The sequence below is a fragment of the Diadema antillarum genome, unplaced genomic scaffold (assembly GCF_040938485.1).
Source record: "Diadema antillarum isolate AM-2024a unplaced genomic scaffold, OU_Dant_1.0 seq00001533_RagTag, whole genome shotgun sequence".
NCBI lineage: Eukaryota > Metazoa > Echinodermata > Echinoidea > Diadematoida > Diadematidae > Diadema > Diadema antillarum.
Window position 1 is genome coordinate 268,440 of NW_027272265.1, and position 17,473 is coordinate 285,912.

The window sequence follows — 17,473 nt, forward strand, 5'->3', positions numbered from 1 at the left end:
TTTACTTCACCATAAAGACCATGCAAACCTTCAGGCAACATATTTCTAATTCACCTCTGCCCATAGTTTTAGCCAGAAACTCTCAAAGCAAAGTATATTTGTATAGGGCCTACTATTCAATTATAGTTAAACTATAATTATATAGTACACACATGTTATTATGATGCACTTGAAATGATGGCATACTGCCCTCCATACACTTTGGTTTCATTGATCCAGAAAGTACAATACCAACACCTATAACTTTCTATAGAGCAGGAATCTTCATACCAGAGAAAGTTTTGCTTGTTTTGTTTTGTTTTGTTTGTTTGTGCTACATTAAGTGCAAAGGTCTAAGAAATGCTAGGATGTGTTATTTTGTTCCTTCTGTATTCAATTTTTTTTTAAAATGGATATCAGATCCAAATCTGGATATAAAGATAATGAAAACTTTAGATAGAGCTTTTTACTCTCCCTGATCCAGAGTGTGGTTTGTGCATTGATTGAAGAAATCGGCAATATCTCAGCATTAGGGGTCACTTAAGTACATATCATCAAACTGATTTGCATGTAATACACATGTAAAATTTTACAAAAACAAATTTACAAATTACAAATTTTTGAGTGCTAAAATGTTTTAAAGGGAAGCAGTCCTGAGATTTTCACTGTACTGATAATTAAGAAGAGTAAAAAATATAACCTTTCACCAATTTATACGCGTGGACATCAAAAATTGTCTCAGTACGCGATTTTAAAAGAATAATTCCTGCAAGCGATCGTGTAAGAGCCTGCCAAAAGGTGCAACGTCATTGATGCCCTACTCTCAAGTTGACAGCCGTGCCTCAGAAAACCAATTTAAGTGTTCAAAATTATCATATCTGATTTTTTCATAAAATGTGACAATATGTGGTTTTATTATTTCAAACAAAATATTTCAAGCTTATTTATATATACAATTAATATAGAAATAAATAGTAAACATGTATTTATAAATAACTAGGGATGACGAGCAGAACACCGCTGGAAAGAGTTGTGCATCGATGACGTATGACTCTCCGCCAAGACTTGCTCATTTGCAGAGTCACACCTTTTTAACCGAAATGTACGAGCTTAATTGGTGATTTGAAAGTTTGTTTTTGATGAAAGTAGTTCATTCATCTTACTCCTGGAGGACACAGGCATTCCTCATCAGATCAGCCATCTCAAGGAATTCAACTTTTGTGGGACTGACTTCACAACCCCACACTGGATCAACTTGGCAAAGTTTCTCCTTCCCAGTGATGAGGAAGCATTGCAACTGATGAGCAGTGGTTAGTAATCTCTTAATGTGAAAAACAAAAAGTCACAAATCACAGGGCTGCATTCTAACCCATATTTTTTTTTTCTGCTGGTCCAACCTCTCTGCCAGACCAGTAGGTTCCAAGTTTTTCAATTTTTTACTGGTCTATTCCTGGAAAAGTTTCTAGTCCGACAGTGACTTTTATTGGACAGGGACTGTCGGACCAGTGCCAGTGTGCAGCACTGCAAATCACCAGTAGTAAGAATTAGGAATCAAGTGAGTTCTGCAAGGGGGAAGGGGATCTACAAGTGGGCTTGTGAACAGAGCAATCATATCCTGGGGAGATATCTCACTTATGTAGCAAAGATATCACTCCACACAATCCCCTCTCCCTCCATTAAAATTTTTTTAAAAAAATCATCTCAGAGCTGATGTGATGATGATGATGACAATGATTACATCTTGGAGCTGATGTAAAATAGTATTGAATAGAAATGCATGTCAAGGTATTACTGGTATTTTCTGAGATTTGTTCTGAATGGGCTGATCGTCTAGCATACGTATAACTGTAATGCCCTCTCAGTTAACCATAACATCTCAAAGAAAACAAATGTAACTTTGCAACTGAATTACAGCTGTAAATAAGCACAGATTATTCAGTGTTTTAGTAGCAGCCATGATAACAAAAATCAGGGGCATACATACTCAGGTTGAAATCGAACCAATGATCTCCCGATTACCAGACAGGTGTCACCCACTAGACTACTGAGCTTCTGCCCCTACATGTGTACCAGACCACGAGGGTGCTTCATAGAGAATTTACATCAGTCTTTAATTTCTAAGATTAACTTAAATCTAAGGCATGCAGATTTTTGTCGTCAATGATATTTTAACTTCCTAATGAAAATTTAAATTTTGGAAACATTGTCATGCAAGCATTTATTTCACCATGCAAACCTTCAGGCAACCTATCTTTAATTCACCTCTGCCCATAGTTTTAACCTGAAACTCCCAAGGCAAAGTATATTTGTTAGGGTCTACTATTCAATTACAGTTGAACTATAATTACATAGTACACACATGTTATTATGAGGCACTTGAAAATATGGCATACTGCCCTCCACACACTTTGGTTGTCATTGATCCAGAAAGTACAAGACCTGCACCTGTAATTTTCTATACAGCAGGAATCTTCATACCAGAGAAAGTTTTGCTTGTTTTGTTTTGTTTTGTTTCGTCTGTTTGTTTGCGCTACATTAAGCACAAAGGTCTGAGAAATGTTAAAATGTGTTATTTTGTTCCTTCTGTATTAATTTTTTTTAATGGATATCATATCCAAATCTGGATATAAAGATAATGAAAACTTCAGATAGAGCTTTTTATTGACCATGATCCAGAGTGCGGTCTATGCATTGGTTGAAGAAATCGGCAATATCTCAGCATTAGGGGTCACTTAAGTACATATCATCAAACTGATTTGCACGTAATACACATCGTCTGTTGAGAATGAGAAGGGCGTTAAGTTGTCTCGAACACTATGGGTTTAGTGGCAACTTAACGCCCTTATCATTCTCAACCGACGACATGTAAAATTTTACCCAAGCAAAGTTGTGTTTTGTTCATATCTCTTTTTTTTTCTTCTTTTTTTTGCTGACTGAGACCACAAAAGATATGTAGGCCTTATCATACTACTGTGCTTCATTTCAAATTGAATGGATACTAACAAAAAGAAGAGGTTCTCCTGTCTAAAGACAGCACTAGCAGGTTAACAGAGGAGCTGGTGTGGCTCTGTGGATGACACAAAGGACTTTTGATCGCAAGGTCCCTGGTTCAAGTCCCTTGCTGGCATCAGTGGTCCTGCTCATATGCATGGCAATACACACTCACTGCCTTGTCCTCCTGTGCAGATTTAATAAGGCTGCCAGTCCACTGATAACTTGCATGTACAAACAGTATTGAATTGCTTTCTCAAGGACAATCCTTTCACTGCCATCATACAGTGTCAAAAGAAACTGTGATGACTTCTATTATGATGGATCTTTGGAGGCTCACAAAAGATCCTACATACCTTTTCCCAGTGTTTGCTTCTCCAGTTTTCACGTTTTATGCGCCCATCTGAGGTTGGCAACACCAGCACAACCACACCCCACGTTCTACAACCAATAGCAAGTCACAATACCTAGCGTTTCCATATCTCAAGCAAATTTCTCCACAAATTCAGCAATGCTTGAAATTCTACTTCAAGGCATCAGTACGATAGGTTGACAGAGAAAATGCAAAAATAATGTAGATGAAATTATGCTCACCAGTCTACGTTTTTTGGCTTCACAACACACTTGCGGTATGCTCCGGTCAGGGACAGATCTCTGCAGAGATGAAATGAACAAAAGAGACTTAAATGAACAAAACAGAATAAAAAGATTAGTTATGGAAATCTTTTCATTCATATTGTAACCCCATGTTTCACCAAAGGTCTGCCATTTTATGGACTTGGAGTTGGATTTAAGGAAAGCCATGTAAATAAACTCAAACGGTTACAACACCCTATACATTTTTCACAATCTCTCTCCCTACTAACTGAGAGAATTGTAGTTGAGGTGACATAGTCAGTACACCCACTGCAGGTGCACAATGGATAGAAATACAGCGACCCCTTTGTTATTGTGAGGGGTCGTGAAATGAGATTTTCTTTGGTTTCAAGTGGACCTCCTTCTTGAACAGTGGCTGGTATACACTCTTGCAAGCCACCCACACCAAATCCAGGAAATATATAACTCTAAAACCATTCACAATACCTTTCCAATCGATTTCCCTGGCAAACATATGCCGACATGAAATGATGCCCGAAGGAAACAAAAAAAGTAATTACAAACTTTTGTGCATGTAGAAGTAGGAGCAGATGGTCACCCTGTTGTGAAGTCCCACAAACTACAGCGTATACACATATTGGTACATTTTTTGCTATACAATAAGCACAATCTCCCTGGGATTGGTTGTGTGCTATTGCTATTCTATTTTATAAAATGGGTTCAAGAATGTAGCCAATTGGAAGCGCTGAAATGAGTCACATGTGCGTGTATTAATTTCTTACTAACATGCACGGCCTGACGTCGATCACAATGTTTACACTAGCAGTGCGCACTCAATCAGTTGTTACAAGTGCGTCACACGCTACTATATGCACTGTCAATCCTGTAAACAACTTCTAGTTTGGGCTGCCAGCCGGCCTTTCTTGTGCATAACATGTGGCGTACGTATACTCTTATACGTACGTACAGTACTTATGTGCGGGATTTCCGAGTGCGACGTGCGTAAATGTTTGGGACGAACATCTTCGGACATGTACATCTTGACTTTTGAGCGAGTGCTACATGTACATGTAGCTGACTGGTATTGACCCACAAAGGTACGTGAAAAATGCTGTTAGTTTTCGACCGATTTTATAAAACAAATGATGCACAGAATTATTTCGTGGCGTTAGTGAAGGTGCGGTGCACTCGAGAGTATTGACAATGGTGCGACATGCACGAGGGGCACTAATGCACTCTATCCTGTGCATCATTTGTATAATAACGGTGGTAAATATATTTCATGGATAAGAGCTGAATAGCATCAAACTAAAAAGTGGTGATGTAGAACAATATGATATTGTTATGACAACACCTTTCTCTTCTAAAAAGTATTGCATTTTCAGTGCAATTCTTGTGTAGAACATTACACTTGCAACTCAATAGTGCAATGCATTTTGAACCATTAATATTCTCTGCATTTTGCATTTTCATAGAAACAGTAATTTCTTTGTAGGGTTTTTTGTTACCATGTCATTTTCTATGTCGTAAAAAAATGATGATATGGTTTGTTTTGTAGCCTTTGTCGTTATCAGTGTATCCACTCTGCATGATGATTATGATGTCTTTTTATATCAACAACATTCTCATGAACTGATGCAATAATTATGAAATACTGCTTCTCCTGCAGCCCCTCCATGTATGGTATTAAAAAGACCTAACATTGCACGGGCCTCTTGCACAAATTGACTCGCATGAGACCTTCACAGAATATCACAATACAGGAATAACCAAATCCCCACACAGGAGACTTCTGATTGCAAATCTCAGTCATTGATGCAGAGTGAGGAGATTCAATGCAGCCGTTACAGACTAATTTAATGAATATCTTCATCTTCTCTTCTTACTTTTTATTAAAACCAAATACATTTTTAAAACTGATAGAAGCTCATACAGTACATGTATGAGATTGGAATACAAAACAGATTTGTATGTGCTGTTTAATGTACGAGTAGTTACCTGTGTATATATAAATCAGCAGAAACTCTGTAATTTAATCATGAATGTATAATGATTAAAGTAGCCTTAGAATAGACATGTAAGATATTGAATTGAGCGCAGTTCCTTCATGACCAAAATGTAGCAGCAACTTTGCTATACAACGCACTGCCATGACTCTTTACAGCCAACTTTTAGTCAATGACTGAGTTGGGATGCATTGCTTTAAAAAAAAAAAAAATGTTTATAACTTCTTGTCCTGCTTCAGACCTTCAGTGTGTGCATAATATGTAATAATACCAGCCACTGTTGCCAATGTGTGTGGCCGCATATGTAACCGGTAGGCCCTTACTGCGCAAAGCATACAGCCCACTTGTAAATGTGTGGCTGTATCAATACACTACATGCAATTGCCTTATATGTGCAGATCTGTAAGAGCGCTGATAATGGTTTGCTCCACCTTGTATCATGTTGTAAATCACCAGATAGTAGGTGAACCAGCCACTCTTTCCCTCGTGGTGTATACATGTCCCAATAGGCTTTTCTAGTTTTTGTGTCATTATTTTATAGTCCCTCCATTGGGTCCTCTCTAGGTAAAACTACCCTCCTCACCCCTGCAGTCATTTTGGATTGCTGTTGCTATGAAACACCTTCGCACAACTTTGCGCACAACATTGGATCTTAAATGCAGCATTAAGATCTTGTGTGAAGTTATGTACAACTTGTGGCACTTACATGCACAACTCAGATTTTTATGTGACTGCCCCGAGTTGTGCATAACTTCACACAATTTTGCGCAGAACCTATGGCACCTTCACGCAACCCAGAGTACTTACACACAACTTGGGTGCATGTGCACAGCTTTATAACACATGCTGAAATTGTAGAAATGTACATAATATATATGATGATAATATATAGATAACAAAATTATTCGTCAAATGGTTGTGAATATGATCATTTTTCAGTACCATTCTTCTACCCCTAGCAGCAAGATGTTATGTGCAGTGCTTTTGTCTAGTTTGTCGATCAATCGCTTAAACTGCCAAAGACCATCCTGAAAATGGAGGGAAAGAAGAATTGCTAGTTTAACACGAGCACTGTTGTAGCTTTGTGGTTTACTAGCTTACTTTCATACATCCTGCGTGTTTACATTATGCTTCAAAACATGCAACAGAAGAGAAAACCTTGACTACTGTGAGAGGTGTGACTGTGAGATCCCCATTAGCCTCTAGGAACAGTCATGACTTGACTATCAAAGCATTTGATATATCTTTGGTCATATTCAAAAGGTCATATGCTGTCAAAACACAGCAAGGTAAACCCTACCAGCAGTCCAGAGTACTTGAGACATGATCTTTTGTTTCATACCATGCAGTGGTATGGAGCTAAGACTAGCATTTGCCCCCTTTCTCCCTGTGGAGTGGTTAAAGGAAAACAGATCCAGGACTCAAGAGGGGGCTGTTGTGTGAAACCACTGCAGTTCATCCATCTGCCATGTTTTGAACATTTGAATAAACCAAGTCATACCCTGAGTATGTAGAAAATGATTGAAATATCAGGTCCAGTCCAAAATGCAAGTGCCATAATTACTGTATGCTACATACAGGAAATCATGAATATAATGAATTTGAAACTTTTTATATAAAAGAGAGTACATGTAATATGCTCCCATAATGAAAATGGCTGTGATCATCACGCTATCCAATAATCCTCTTGAATCCTGGGTCCATGTGCCTTTAACCCATTGAGGATGGGATGATTTTGCTACAACATGCATTTTCCAAAGATCCCTGCCCAAGTATACTCAGGACTCGTCCTCAACGGGTTAAGAATCCATAGTCTGACATTTATGTAAAACTTTATTCCATGCTTATATTGCCTACAGAGTGTGTGATGGAGTAACACTAACAGCATGCAAGCAGACAGTAAAAATTAAACTACCATCAAACAGGGACATACGTTTATTCGCATGTAAATTATGAAATTAGTAGTCATGTACGCTATATTCAAGAGGTAAATTTTACCAATGCACAATGAATTAAGGTATATTGTCATCATGTAGTGGCATGTGTAAGAAGTAGATTAATTTCTTGTGACAAAAAATGCTTCAACTGTAGCAAAAAAGAACAAATGCTAATATTTTGGTATACATACTATGTAGTTCTGACTTTGCAATTTATATAAATCTGTAGCATATCTGATGAAAATGCTAGGATTAAACAGGCATGCATGAGTATAAAAAGTAAAATATATAACCATACAACTATACATTCAGGCATCTCTTCGAAACCTAAAGAAGTTAGAATTTAATCTTGCCTTTCACATGTGGTGGTACGGAAAGTACTGAAGTATCATAGAATTAATCTCCAACTATACAAGATTAACCCTAAAGGGGCCGGGCTTTTTTGGCTATGCTCAGACCGGGGGGGATGGATTCCGCCCCCCCCGGAGATCTCGGCCATCGGTGGTGCGATCGCGATGAAATTTTGCATGTGTGAGACCCGCGTCATAATCTACAAGATTGTGTCATAAGATTTTTTGAAACAATCAATTTCTAATTTTAATTAATTAATTATGCAAATTAAGCTCAAGATGATATTTTAGCCTAATTAAAAGCAATGCGAGTCTAATTTTTGATCTGCAAATCTGTTTCAGCATATTCAACATTGTACATCACAAAAACTTCCAAAACTCATTTCAATTCTTATGTATTTTATTGTTTTCAGAATTTCTTATGTATTTCCTTGTTTTTCAACTTTTGTTTTTTCTTTGTTTTTTCATTGGAAATTGTCACTGACCACTTTTCTACCATAATTAGCACAAAAGTAATCAATGAAAGTGATTAATTGTAAAAATAATCAGGTTTTTATGACTTTCATGACAGAGCACTGTTTTCCATAGGAAATGTACACAAAACCACAAAATTGTGCCCGTTTTGGGGCGACATTCCGTTACAAAAATGGGCGTGGCTTCGCAAAAGTATGTGCGGACGTTGCAAATTTGGTCTCAAAAGTTGCGCGAGACTTGAATGAAGAAAGTTACACAATTATAGCGCGAAACGTCAAGGGGGGGGGGGCGGATTCCGCACCCCCCGGCCCTTTTAGGGTTAATATGCAATACTGTGTGTGAAAACCATATTGTATCACATGTATTCTTTCATATCTTTGAATAAATATATATGATCGGAATAGTATCATTGTGTCCTTTCTTATTGACTTCCAGTGGTGCCAAAGGGGCAAATTTTGATAAAATTTGTATTTTCTACAAGTGTCAGAGGCTGTGTTTTCAATTCAGTATGTCATTCTCAAGTTACTTAGAGATTGAGATACTGTAGGTACACAGACATAAGCATTCATGCACATTATCATTCATGCAAGTACAAACACACACATTTTCTTTTTTTCCTAGTGTATCACATCATTAAAGGGACATTGCAGATGACCTATATATTTTTACATTACGCAGTTCATGGATTGAGAGTGCCTTGTGTACATTTGTGGAATTTATTGTGGTCCTTGAGCAAACAAACCAATACTCTGAAAAACCCAAAAGATATTACACTGAACCAGGGTGATGACATAAAGAGGTTCACATATTCCAGTCATGTACAATGTACATTAATTTTGTACAATGTACATAATGTAACGGTGCAATTCAATAACAATATAGGCCTACCACTTGCTCAACAAGTTCACATGTGTAGAAATTATGTATGCCTTTTTCTTCTGTTCCACTTCCATGAGCACCCAATCATGCATATGTGAAGCTGCTATGTCATCATCCTTGTTCATGGTGATTTGTTAAGAATTTTGAAAAACATTCTTATTCCTTATTCCAATCACTATGAATTCTGAAAATCTGCACCAAGTATAACCAATTTCTAATGTTCAAACGCAAAAGTCTGAAAATCATGCAGAGGTCTCCATTAGGGTGAAAAGGATATCACAGACAAAACTGAAGCATGAAATAATGCAAAATATATACAGTACATCCCCAAATAAATTACAATCAGATTTTCACATTGATAACACCCAATCTGATTAAACCATCTAAATGCTACTTCAGGGTCCTAAAATACAACATCTTAGCTCTATTTTGCAGAATACCCCATTCAATTTGGTTAGGCGGTCACAGAGAAATGTGGATTGTTGTAAAGCATGTCATGACTGATTCTTCCAAGTTAAGCACTTGCAATGGATGCTCTTGGAACTGCATATTAATGTGTGAACACAACAGACAGAACTTGGAGTGAAGAGATTCCTGACATGCTCTAGATTGAATGGTATTTTCTGTAAGATGTGGGCAATGAGTTATAGTTTCATACCCTGAAATTGTATTTGGATTGATTCACTACTCTTAAAGTTATCATTGCAGAAGGTACCGTTGTAATTTTGGGGGTGACATACGGTATTACAGCTTTTATGAGGATTTGTGCCTCACCTAACTGGATGCTTCAGCATTTCATTGGTCAGACCGTCCTGTGCCAGTTTTTCTCTATACCACTCAGCAGCTGGAAGAAAGGAATACATCAAGGGTAGCACAATCAGCTCCAAATCACCATTTACCACTTTACACATCAGGATGATTACATGTACTGTAAATGTGAATAATATCTTGTAGGATTTAGGATCACTAAAACAAGGCTTTTCCCTTCTCTTTCACAGAGATGCTGTTCCTGAAGACAATATGTAAAATTAGATATGACATATAAATAAAGCAAAAAGACAAACATACATGTGCACTGTTTGTAGTCTTTGATGTAGCAATCACTACCTGAAAAGTTGTGGGATGTGTGTGTACATGTGTGTGTGTGTGTGTGGGGGGGGGGGGAGGGTTAACGCTGGAATTGACTGTGGTTGGAGAGATAAAAATGATAATGACGATAAGATCTCCTTTGGTATTTTAGCAACATACATGTATCAGATGCATGTCACCTTGACTTTGGGATATTTGCCCAGTAGTTAATGTACATCCTTCTTTCTAGCTGTAATGGGAAATGTCCACAGCATTGAAGAATTAAGAAATGTTAAAATATGCAAAAAATGTATCCAAATCCCACTTATAAAAACCTAATGGAAAACTTTTCCAGATACAGCCCATTCTAACAAAATTACCATATAATTGCATAATTCTTGACAAATTTGATAGAAATTATTGGACTGGGGATGGAAGAGACTGCAAAACAAGTGATACCTCTACAGGTAGTAATTGATTGAGACCATTAACACCAGATCCAAGACAATGACACATCCTAAAGATGTGACAGACAGGGCATGAAATGGTACAGTATGATGAGCTCACCTTCATGGAGGGGGTACTTCACACTGTAACCCGGCAGTGGCAGGATTACATCAAAGATGGTGAACTGACCAATATTCTCCTCTGTGACATACTCCACTACCGGCACTTCACTATCTTCATCTAGATTGGAGAGAGAGATAGATAGATAGACAGACAGACAGACAAACAAAGACACACAGAGAGATGGAAATACAGATTGTCAGAGAAAGAGAAAGAGAAAGAGAGAAAGCGAGAGAAAGAGAATTGTAGTGGGTTAGATACAGCACATAAAAAATAATTCTGAGCAATACATGAATAAGTTCAGACATGAATGCTTGCTCTATCACATAAGCATGGTTGTTTAATAGCAGTCACACATGTACACTTGTATATTGAACATTTAACATTTTGTACAACTTTAGATATGAGGTCTTGTTGCCCCAGCGACGAATGTTTTGTGGTGCATTTTGCAGTGTAGATGACTTCACATTATGAATCTCTGTGCAAAAATAATGCAGTATTTTATTGTAAATGTAAATGCACCTACTAAAGACAGTCTCACCTTCCATACTGGCCTTGGAGGCAAGGTCGCCAACCACCGGAGACATGCCGTACTGCTTCAACCTTCGGGAGGTGATCTGGTTCCAGATGTAGCTCTGGTAGCTGTGCACATAGATCAGCCTGGTGTTGCGAGGAATCTTTTGACAGAGAAATATGCATGCACTGTTTGATTCTTTGCAAGTCTTTTCAAGAACAGGACCAAAAAAAAAGAAGAAAGAAGCAAATGCACACACACATACACACACACAAAATTAGCTACAACTGGTGAGTATTTTGACAGCCCGTTTGCTGCCATCTAGTGTTAGAAGTGAGAAAGGGATAGCTTGCTGAATCCCTGCTCTACGAACAAGCACTGCAGTCCTTCTCCCAACCAAAACCACTTACACTCCTTCCTTGTAACTGTAAACTGGCATACACTTCAGTAAGACTCTAATATTCCATCACTTTCTTCTTATTATTATTATTCTTTTTTTTTACATCTGACTTCTATTCAATTTCTGACATTCTGTCAATGCAAATTTACTTCTACAGTATTTGAAAGACAACTTGAGTATGGCATGGATGTGCACTTTCAAATCTTTTGGAAAGTAGATATATTTGGACAAGATATACAAAGAAACTGAGAAGCACAACAAAAAATGGGAAGCCATGTCAGATAATTGAAAAGTAGTCATAATCTTTCTGTCATTAAGCCAAATTTGTTCATATTTTCTCCATCTTCTAGATTATTTCCCTAATTTTGATCAAACCAGATCTAGTTATTTGGCCAACTCTTATCATATCAATCATTAATAAAAGGCATATATGAAAGACAAACAGCAAAAAACAAAGAATATGAGATCTCAAATTGGCAACAGAATCATTTGATGAGAAAGGGAGAAGCTAGAAGAGGGTGACTGGAGCACAAACCTGGGAGATGTGCATATGAATGTGAAACAGATATACTGGAAGAGTAAAACTGGAATGTGGTGTAAAGCAAGGTGTTACCGGTAAATAGCACAATGGAGTATCAAAGTGTAATTATATTATAGCCATTTATCACCATGGAAATTGGTTCTGAACAACCTCACTCAGTCCAAATACCTGTTAACATTATTGCTGCTAACCATGCTCGCACCTGGTTCAAACCCAAGCTAAAACAAAAGACTGTGACATCATCACTTTGGTACTCTATATTATTGGTTTAAGCAGAGTTTTGAAGCCTAATGCATTTAAGTAGATCCTTCTAGAATGACACATGCAGGCACCATGAAACAAGCAAAGATACCACAAGGTACAGAACTGGTGGGAGTCCATACACTGCATCAAAAGGATGACACCAGGGCCCCATTTCATAAAAGATGTTAGGATGGCAACTCTTGCTGGAATGACAACTTCCCATAGCAACAGCCAATCAGGAAACTGGATTCCTGTCGTTGCCATGACAATTGCCGTTCCAGCAAGAGTTGTTCTCATATCAACCTTTTATGAAATGGGGCCCTGTACTCACCGAAGAGAAGGCAGCCAAGTAGTCATTCTTGGACTTGAGCAGCCCTCTCAGCAGCTGCTGCTCCACCGATCTCCTCCGGTGGTTAGGGAGCATCACTAGGGTGGCTTGGGCATCCCTCGTTTCCATCCAGTGGCATCTCCACCCCTCATCCTCCTGGTCTGCAAACAATCAAGAATGGACAATCACATGTTACTTGATCTAACAACTTTTGAGGAACAAGCATGTCAAAATTCCCTTGTTCAGAATCAAACATGCATTCCTTCATGTCAGATAAATCGAATGAATGCCTCACAATACTGCATCTAACTGTCTTGACCCTATCTGTCTTTCTCCATCTTTCTCCGACTACATATTTCCATAAAGAAAATATTTTTCAATTTAATACTGAAGTCTATGCTATCCTCCATCTCCTGTCTCTCTTCTAAAAAAAATTGAAGAAAGTAACAAAAAAGGAAAAATCCTCTTTAGGATAACTATTTTAATACCATCCACATACATGTATGCATCAAAATACACAGAAAACATTGGATATGCTCAGCAAGGTATTCAATCTTTCAGCATCATCATCTCCACCACCAATTTCCATCGCTATCAAAGTATAATCATTATTACATCATTGTCTTGACAGTACAATCCACACAAACTGGGATTTTATATGCCATCAAATCATCATCATAATCATCGCTGTTACCTCATATCAATATATCATACAAACCAGCTTTAACCCATTGAGGATGGTTTGATATTGATACAACACGCATTTCCCATAGACACTTGCCCGAGTACACTCGGGACTCGTCCTCAATAGGTTAATACTGCAACTTTCATTGCAAAGCTTGATTTTGATCATGATCAAAAATTATCATCATTATCATTATCATCATCATCACCATGATCAATACCACCACTTTCATCAGTATCTTCATCACATACAAAACATCATCATCAACAGAATCACCAGATACTCCTGCAAAATCTTGAGTCTTCCTTGGTATCATCACTGTCATCATCACACTCATCATCTTCCTTATCATTGCATCAGTTCTCAACATCATCATCATAATCATCATCCCAGCAAGACCACCAGATTTCTATATCCACTATCACTATCTCCTCTTGAATCAACTATTGGTACCAGGTGTGCATTGCTAAATCAATCAACAAAATTTTAAAGATAACTGATATTTATTATTATTGTCTTGGCCAATTTATGTATAAACTTTCTAATAATTTGTTGCCGTCTGTCTTCACAAGCATGTTTGCGAGAAACCGCTCGTTCCATAAATATCCAACTCGTCACTCAGATGAATTCCATCTGCCTTTAACTAGAACAATGTTTACACATTCTATATTTACATTTGCTGGACCTAAATATTGGAACAACCTTTCTAACAGTTTGAGGACATCTCCAAGTTTAAGTTCCTTTAAGAGTAATCTGAAGAAAAATATTTTGAACAGTTATAAGAATTGTTGATTCTTTATTGGTTGCAAAGAAGTGTAAAATCCAACCTTATATTCTATTGGAATTACAGCTAAGCGGCTCCATCCATCCACTACCTCTCGTGTCCTTCTATTTTTTTTTTGTCTCTTATCTTCACACCACGCATTAAGCTGCTTTCTCCCCCCCCCCCTCTCTCTCATACACACACACACACACACACACACACACACACACACACACATACTATTTTGTTTCTCTCCTCTCTTTTCCGGCATGACAGCGACTTAGTGTAGTGTAGGGATTTGTTCAGGGTTTTTGTTTCGGATAAGTTAGGTTATAGGTCTTTTTGTCTTAGTTTCTTTGTTTCATCCATTTTCAATGCTTATCAGTCTATCGATCATATAATTTCTTGTATTATGGGGGGGAATGCAGCCTACAAGCTCAGCTTTTTAGCATTCCTCCCCATTTCCAACATTTTCCTATACCTACAAGTTTTCTGTAAATTTATCCTTTACTTTGTATGATGAAATTTATGCACTGTATTCAATTTTTGTAATATATTTATATGTTTTTGTTGGAAATGAAAAATAAATGAATGAATGAATGAATGAATTGGCCAGGGAGATATGGGTATAAATACTTCAAAAGATATTACTGTGACAATTACAACAATTGACAGCACTGCTGCTTTTATGAGTCTAAGTAACACAAGACTCTAGTGCTCCATGTACAAAAGCCTGCTCTATTCCGAGTCAGGAACTATAGCTCTAGATAAGCTTGCCTAATGAATGTTCCATGCTAAAACAGAAGAGCTTGTTATATATATATAGAGAGAGATGCTTTGTGAGTGCTCTGTATGCATAACTTTAACTAAAGCAAAAATAACAGAATCCTTTCGATTTTGTTGAACATCATACATGGCCACAGGAGCTATTTTCTTGTAAAAAAATTAAAAATTTCATGGACATTTTCAGAGGCAAAATTGCAATTGATAACATCGTTGGTAGGGACCCAAAGTTTCCTCGTTTCCCAAATGGGCATCTTCCATCCCCAAGCAGGAACAAGTGCAATGGAGTAGGTTGTCTTTAGTGACTCAGACTCTTTAACATGCACTTGACTTACCTTCTTCTCTGGGCTTAAGGATCAGATCAACAGCCGTCTGCCACTGACTCAACAAGAGTGCCCTGGGATGGTGATGTAGATATGTGGGGAGGGGGAGGGAGGGGGAGGGGGAAAGAGGGGGGAGAGAGAGGAGGGGGAAAGGAGGGGGATACACAGAAAATAATGATGACTGATGATACAACAAGCAGGCACTGAGTAAATTTGATTGTGATGAATGGATAATGATTATTTCCGTGCAATGTCAACTGAGTGATGTCATAACGAGTGGCACTCTGGACAATTGGCCGCCATGATTTAAAATTTCTAGAGGCAATTATGAATACTTCTTCATCAAGACATTGATTTTTTATTTTCTTCTAGCCTGTTTTGAGCATTAGGAGTTTAAAGTTTAAAGAGTGAGGAAATGGAATGTTATATATTCTTTGAGAACAAAAATGCACAAGTTGTAAGATTATCAATTTGTACGCATCATGTGAACTTCAAAGACTAGATCAAATAAGTGTTACATGTATGTTGATGAGAATAAACAATTTCACAAACATATATACACACACACATACACACAAAAGGGATGAAACTTCGCAAACTAGAATTTTGAAATAAAAGTCTCCTGCTCTCCTCCCCCCCCCCCAAAAAAAAAATACTTCAGTACTTTATTTTCAATTTCAAACTCGCACTCACCACAAAAGATTGAAAGTTTGAAATGTTAGACATGAGGGAACTTCAAGGATTGCAAGAGCAGCACCAATCTAAATCCCTGGGCCCCATTTCATAAAACTTGTAGTCAGTGACAAGTAGTAATAGTTGTTACAAGCTACTGAAATCCTCTTGCATCTGATTGGCTGGGAGTGAATTTGTCACAGAAATGTGGCAGTTGTAATTGATAACAAGTTTTATGAAACGGGGCCATGACCGGTCCTCTAATCCTAGCCCAAACTGGTAATCAACTCTCAAAGCGGTTCAATTTCAAATACCAATGACAATTGTTGATATATCAATAATATGGACTTGACTGGATGCATCAGCACTCTGACAAACACTCACATGGGGAAAGCATTCTCCGCATGAGGTCTCACGAACCTTTTTACACGCAAATGCATGTGAGTCACAAGGACTATTTGACAACACACGCGTTCAGATGGATGACAAAAAAAGAGAGCTTTTATAACTAGCTTTGTCTTGGGACTGGCATTATTATCTACTGGGAAGTTGCCAAAAATGCAACAAAAAGAAAGAAAAAGAAAAAGAGGGAGGCACATTGAGGCAATCGAACAACTTTGTTGAAGTAGAACATACAGCTTATATGGCATGATACTGAACGGTGTTTCGCATGCAATTTATGTCAAACTACAAAATCATAAACTTCACCATGTTTGCACGTCATGTGTTCATGCAGCATGCTAGGCACCTCTGAGGTAACAGAAATTACTTGTGTATGTGTCAAGATAGCTGCAGGGTGTGTCCAGTATTCTGCTGAGACAGCTCAAATTTACTACCAGTACCACAATAATCATGGTACTCAAAAGACCATGTACACCGGTATACACCTTCCACATGTTAGCCCAAATCCCACTTGTTTATATTTTAACCTGCAGAAATGGGTGAATACTTAGGAATGATCCCCCTTGGCCCACAGTGACAGGTGTATGAAGTTTAATGGATAAAAACAAATCCATAGGTGCTTAGGGTCAAAGCCAGTAATCTGTGTCCAGTAACAGGTCATTGAACAATTAATCTCACTTTCTCATTGTCCAAAGACTGTACTTTACCTGATCTGTGAAATGAGTATTGGTGTTAACTTCCTTTTTCCACCACTCCACCCTCCCCCTTTTTTTCTCTATTGTTCACGCACTTCTACTACATGTGTAGCATCCAACCACTCTTGCACTTCTAAGCAAACTACAAAGTCTGGCTCCCTCTATTAACAATCATGATGTAGTCTCAAAATGCATCATTACACCAAGTATGATTTTAAATCAAACTTGTGTTCCTCAGCCATCATGATAGCTATACATATACTTCAGAATTTGACT

At 37.8% G+C, this 17,473-nt stretch overlaps 1 protein-coding gene across 1 annotated transcript in view; it reads right to left on the reverse strand.

Annotated features, from left to right (window-relative positions):
• Window positions 1–3,536: 3,536 nt before the first annotated feature.
• LOC139710450 (pseudouridylate synthase 7 homolog) overlaps window positions 3,537–17,473 on the reverse strand; it is a 140,492-nt gene continuing 126,555 nt past the window's right edge. The window contains exons 10-15 of the mRNA XM_071622367.1: window positions 15,441–15,502; window positions 12,878–13,035; window positions 11,390–11,525; window positions 10,849–10,968; window positions 9,988–10,057; window positions 3,537–3,624 (exon numbers count right to left, since the gene is read on the reverse strand). Of these exons, the coding sequence (XP_071478468.1) occupies window positions 3,561–3,624; window positions 9,988–10,057; window positions 10,849–10,968; window positions 11,390–11,525; window positions 12,878–13,035; window positions 15,441–15,502 (610 nt within the window). The 3' untranslated portion in view covers window positions 3,537–3,560. The remainder of the gene's footprint in view (window positions 3,625–9,987; window positions 10,058–10,848; window positions 10,969–11,389; window positions 11,526–12,877; window positions 13,036–15,440; window positions 15,503–17,473) is intronic.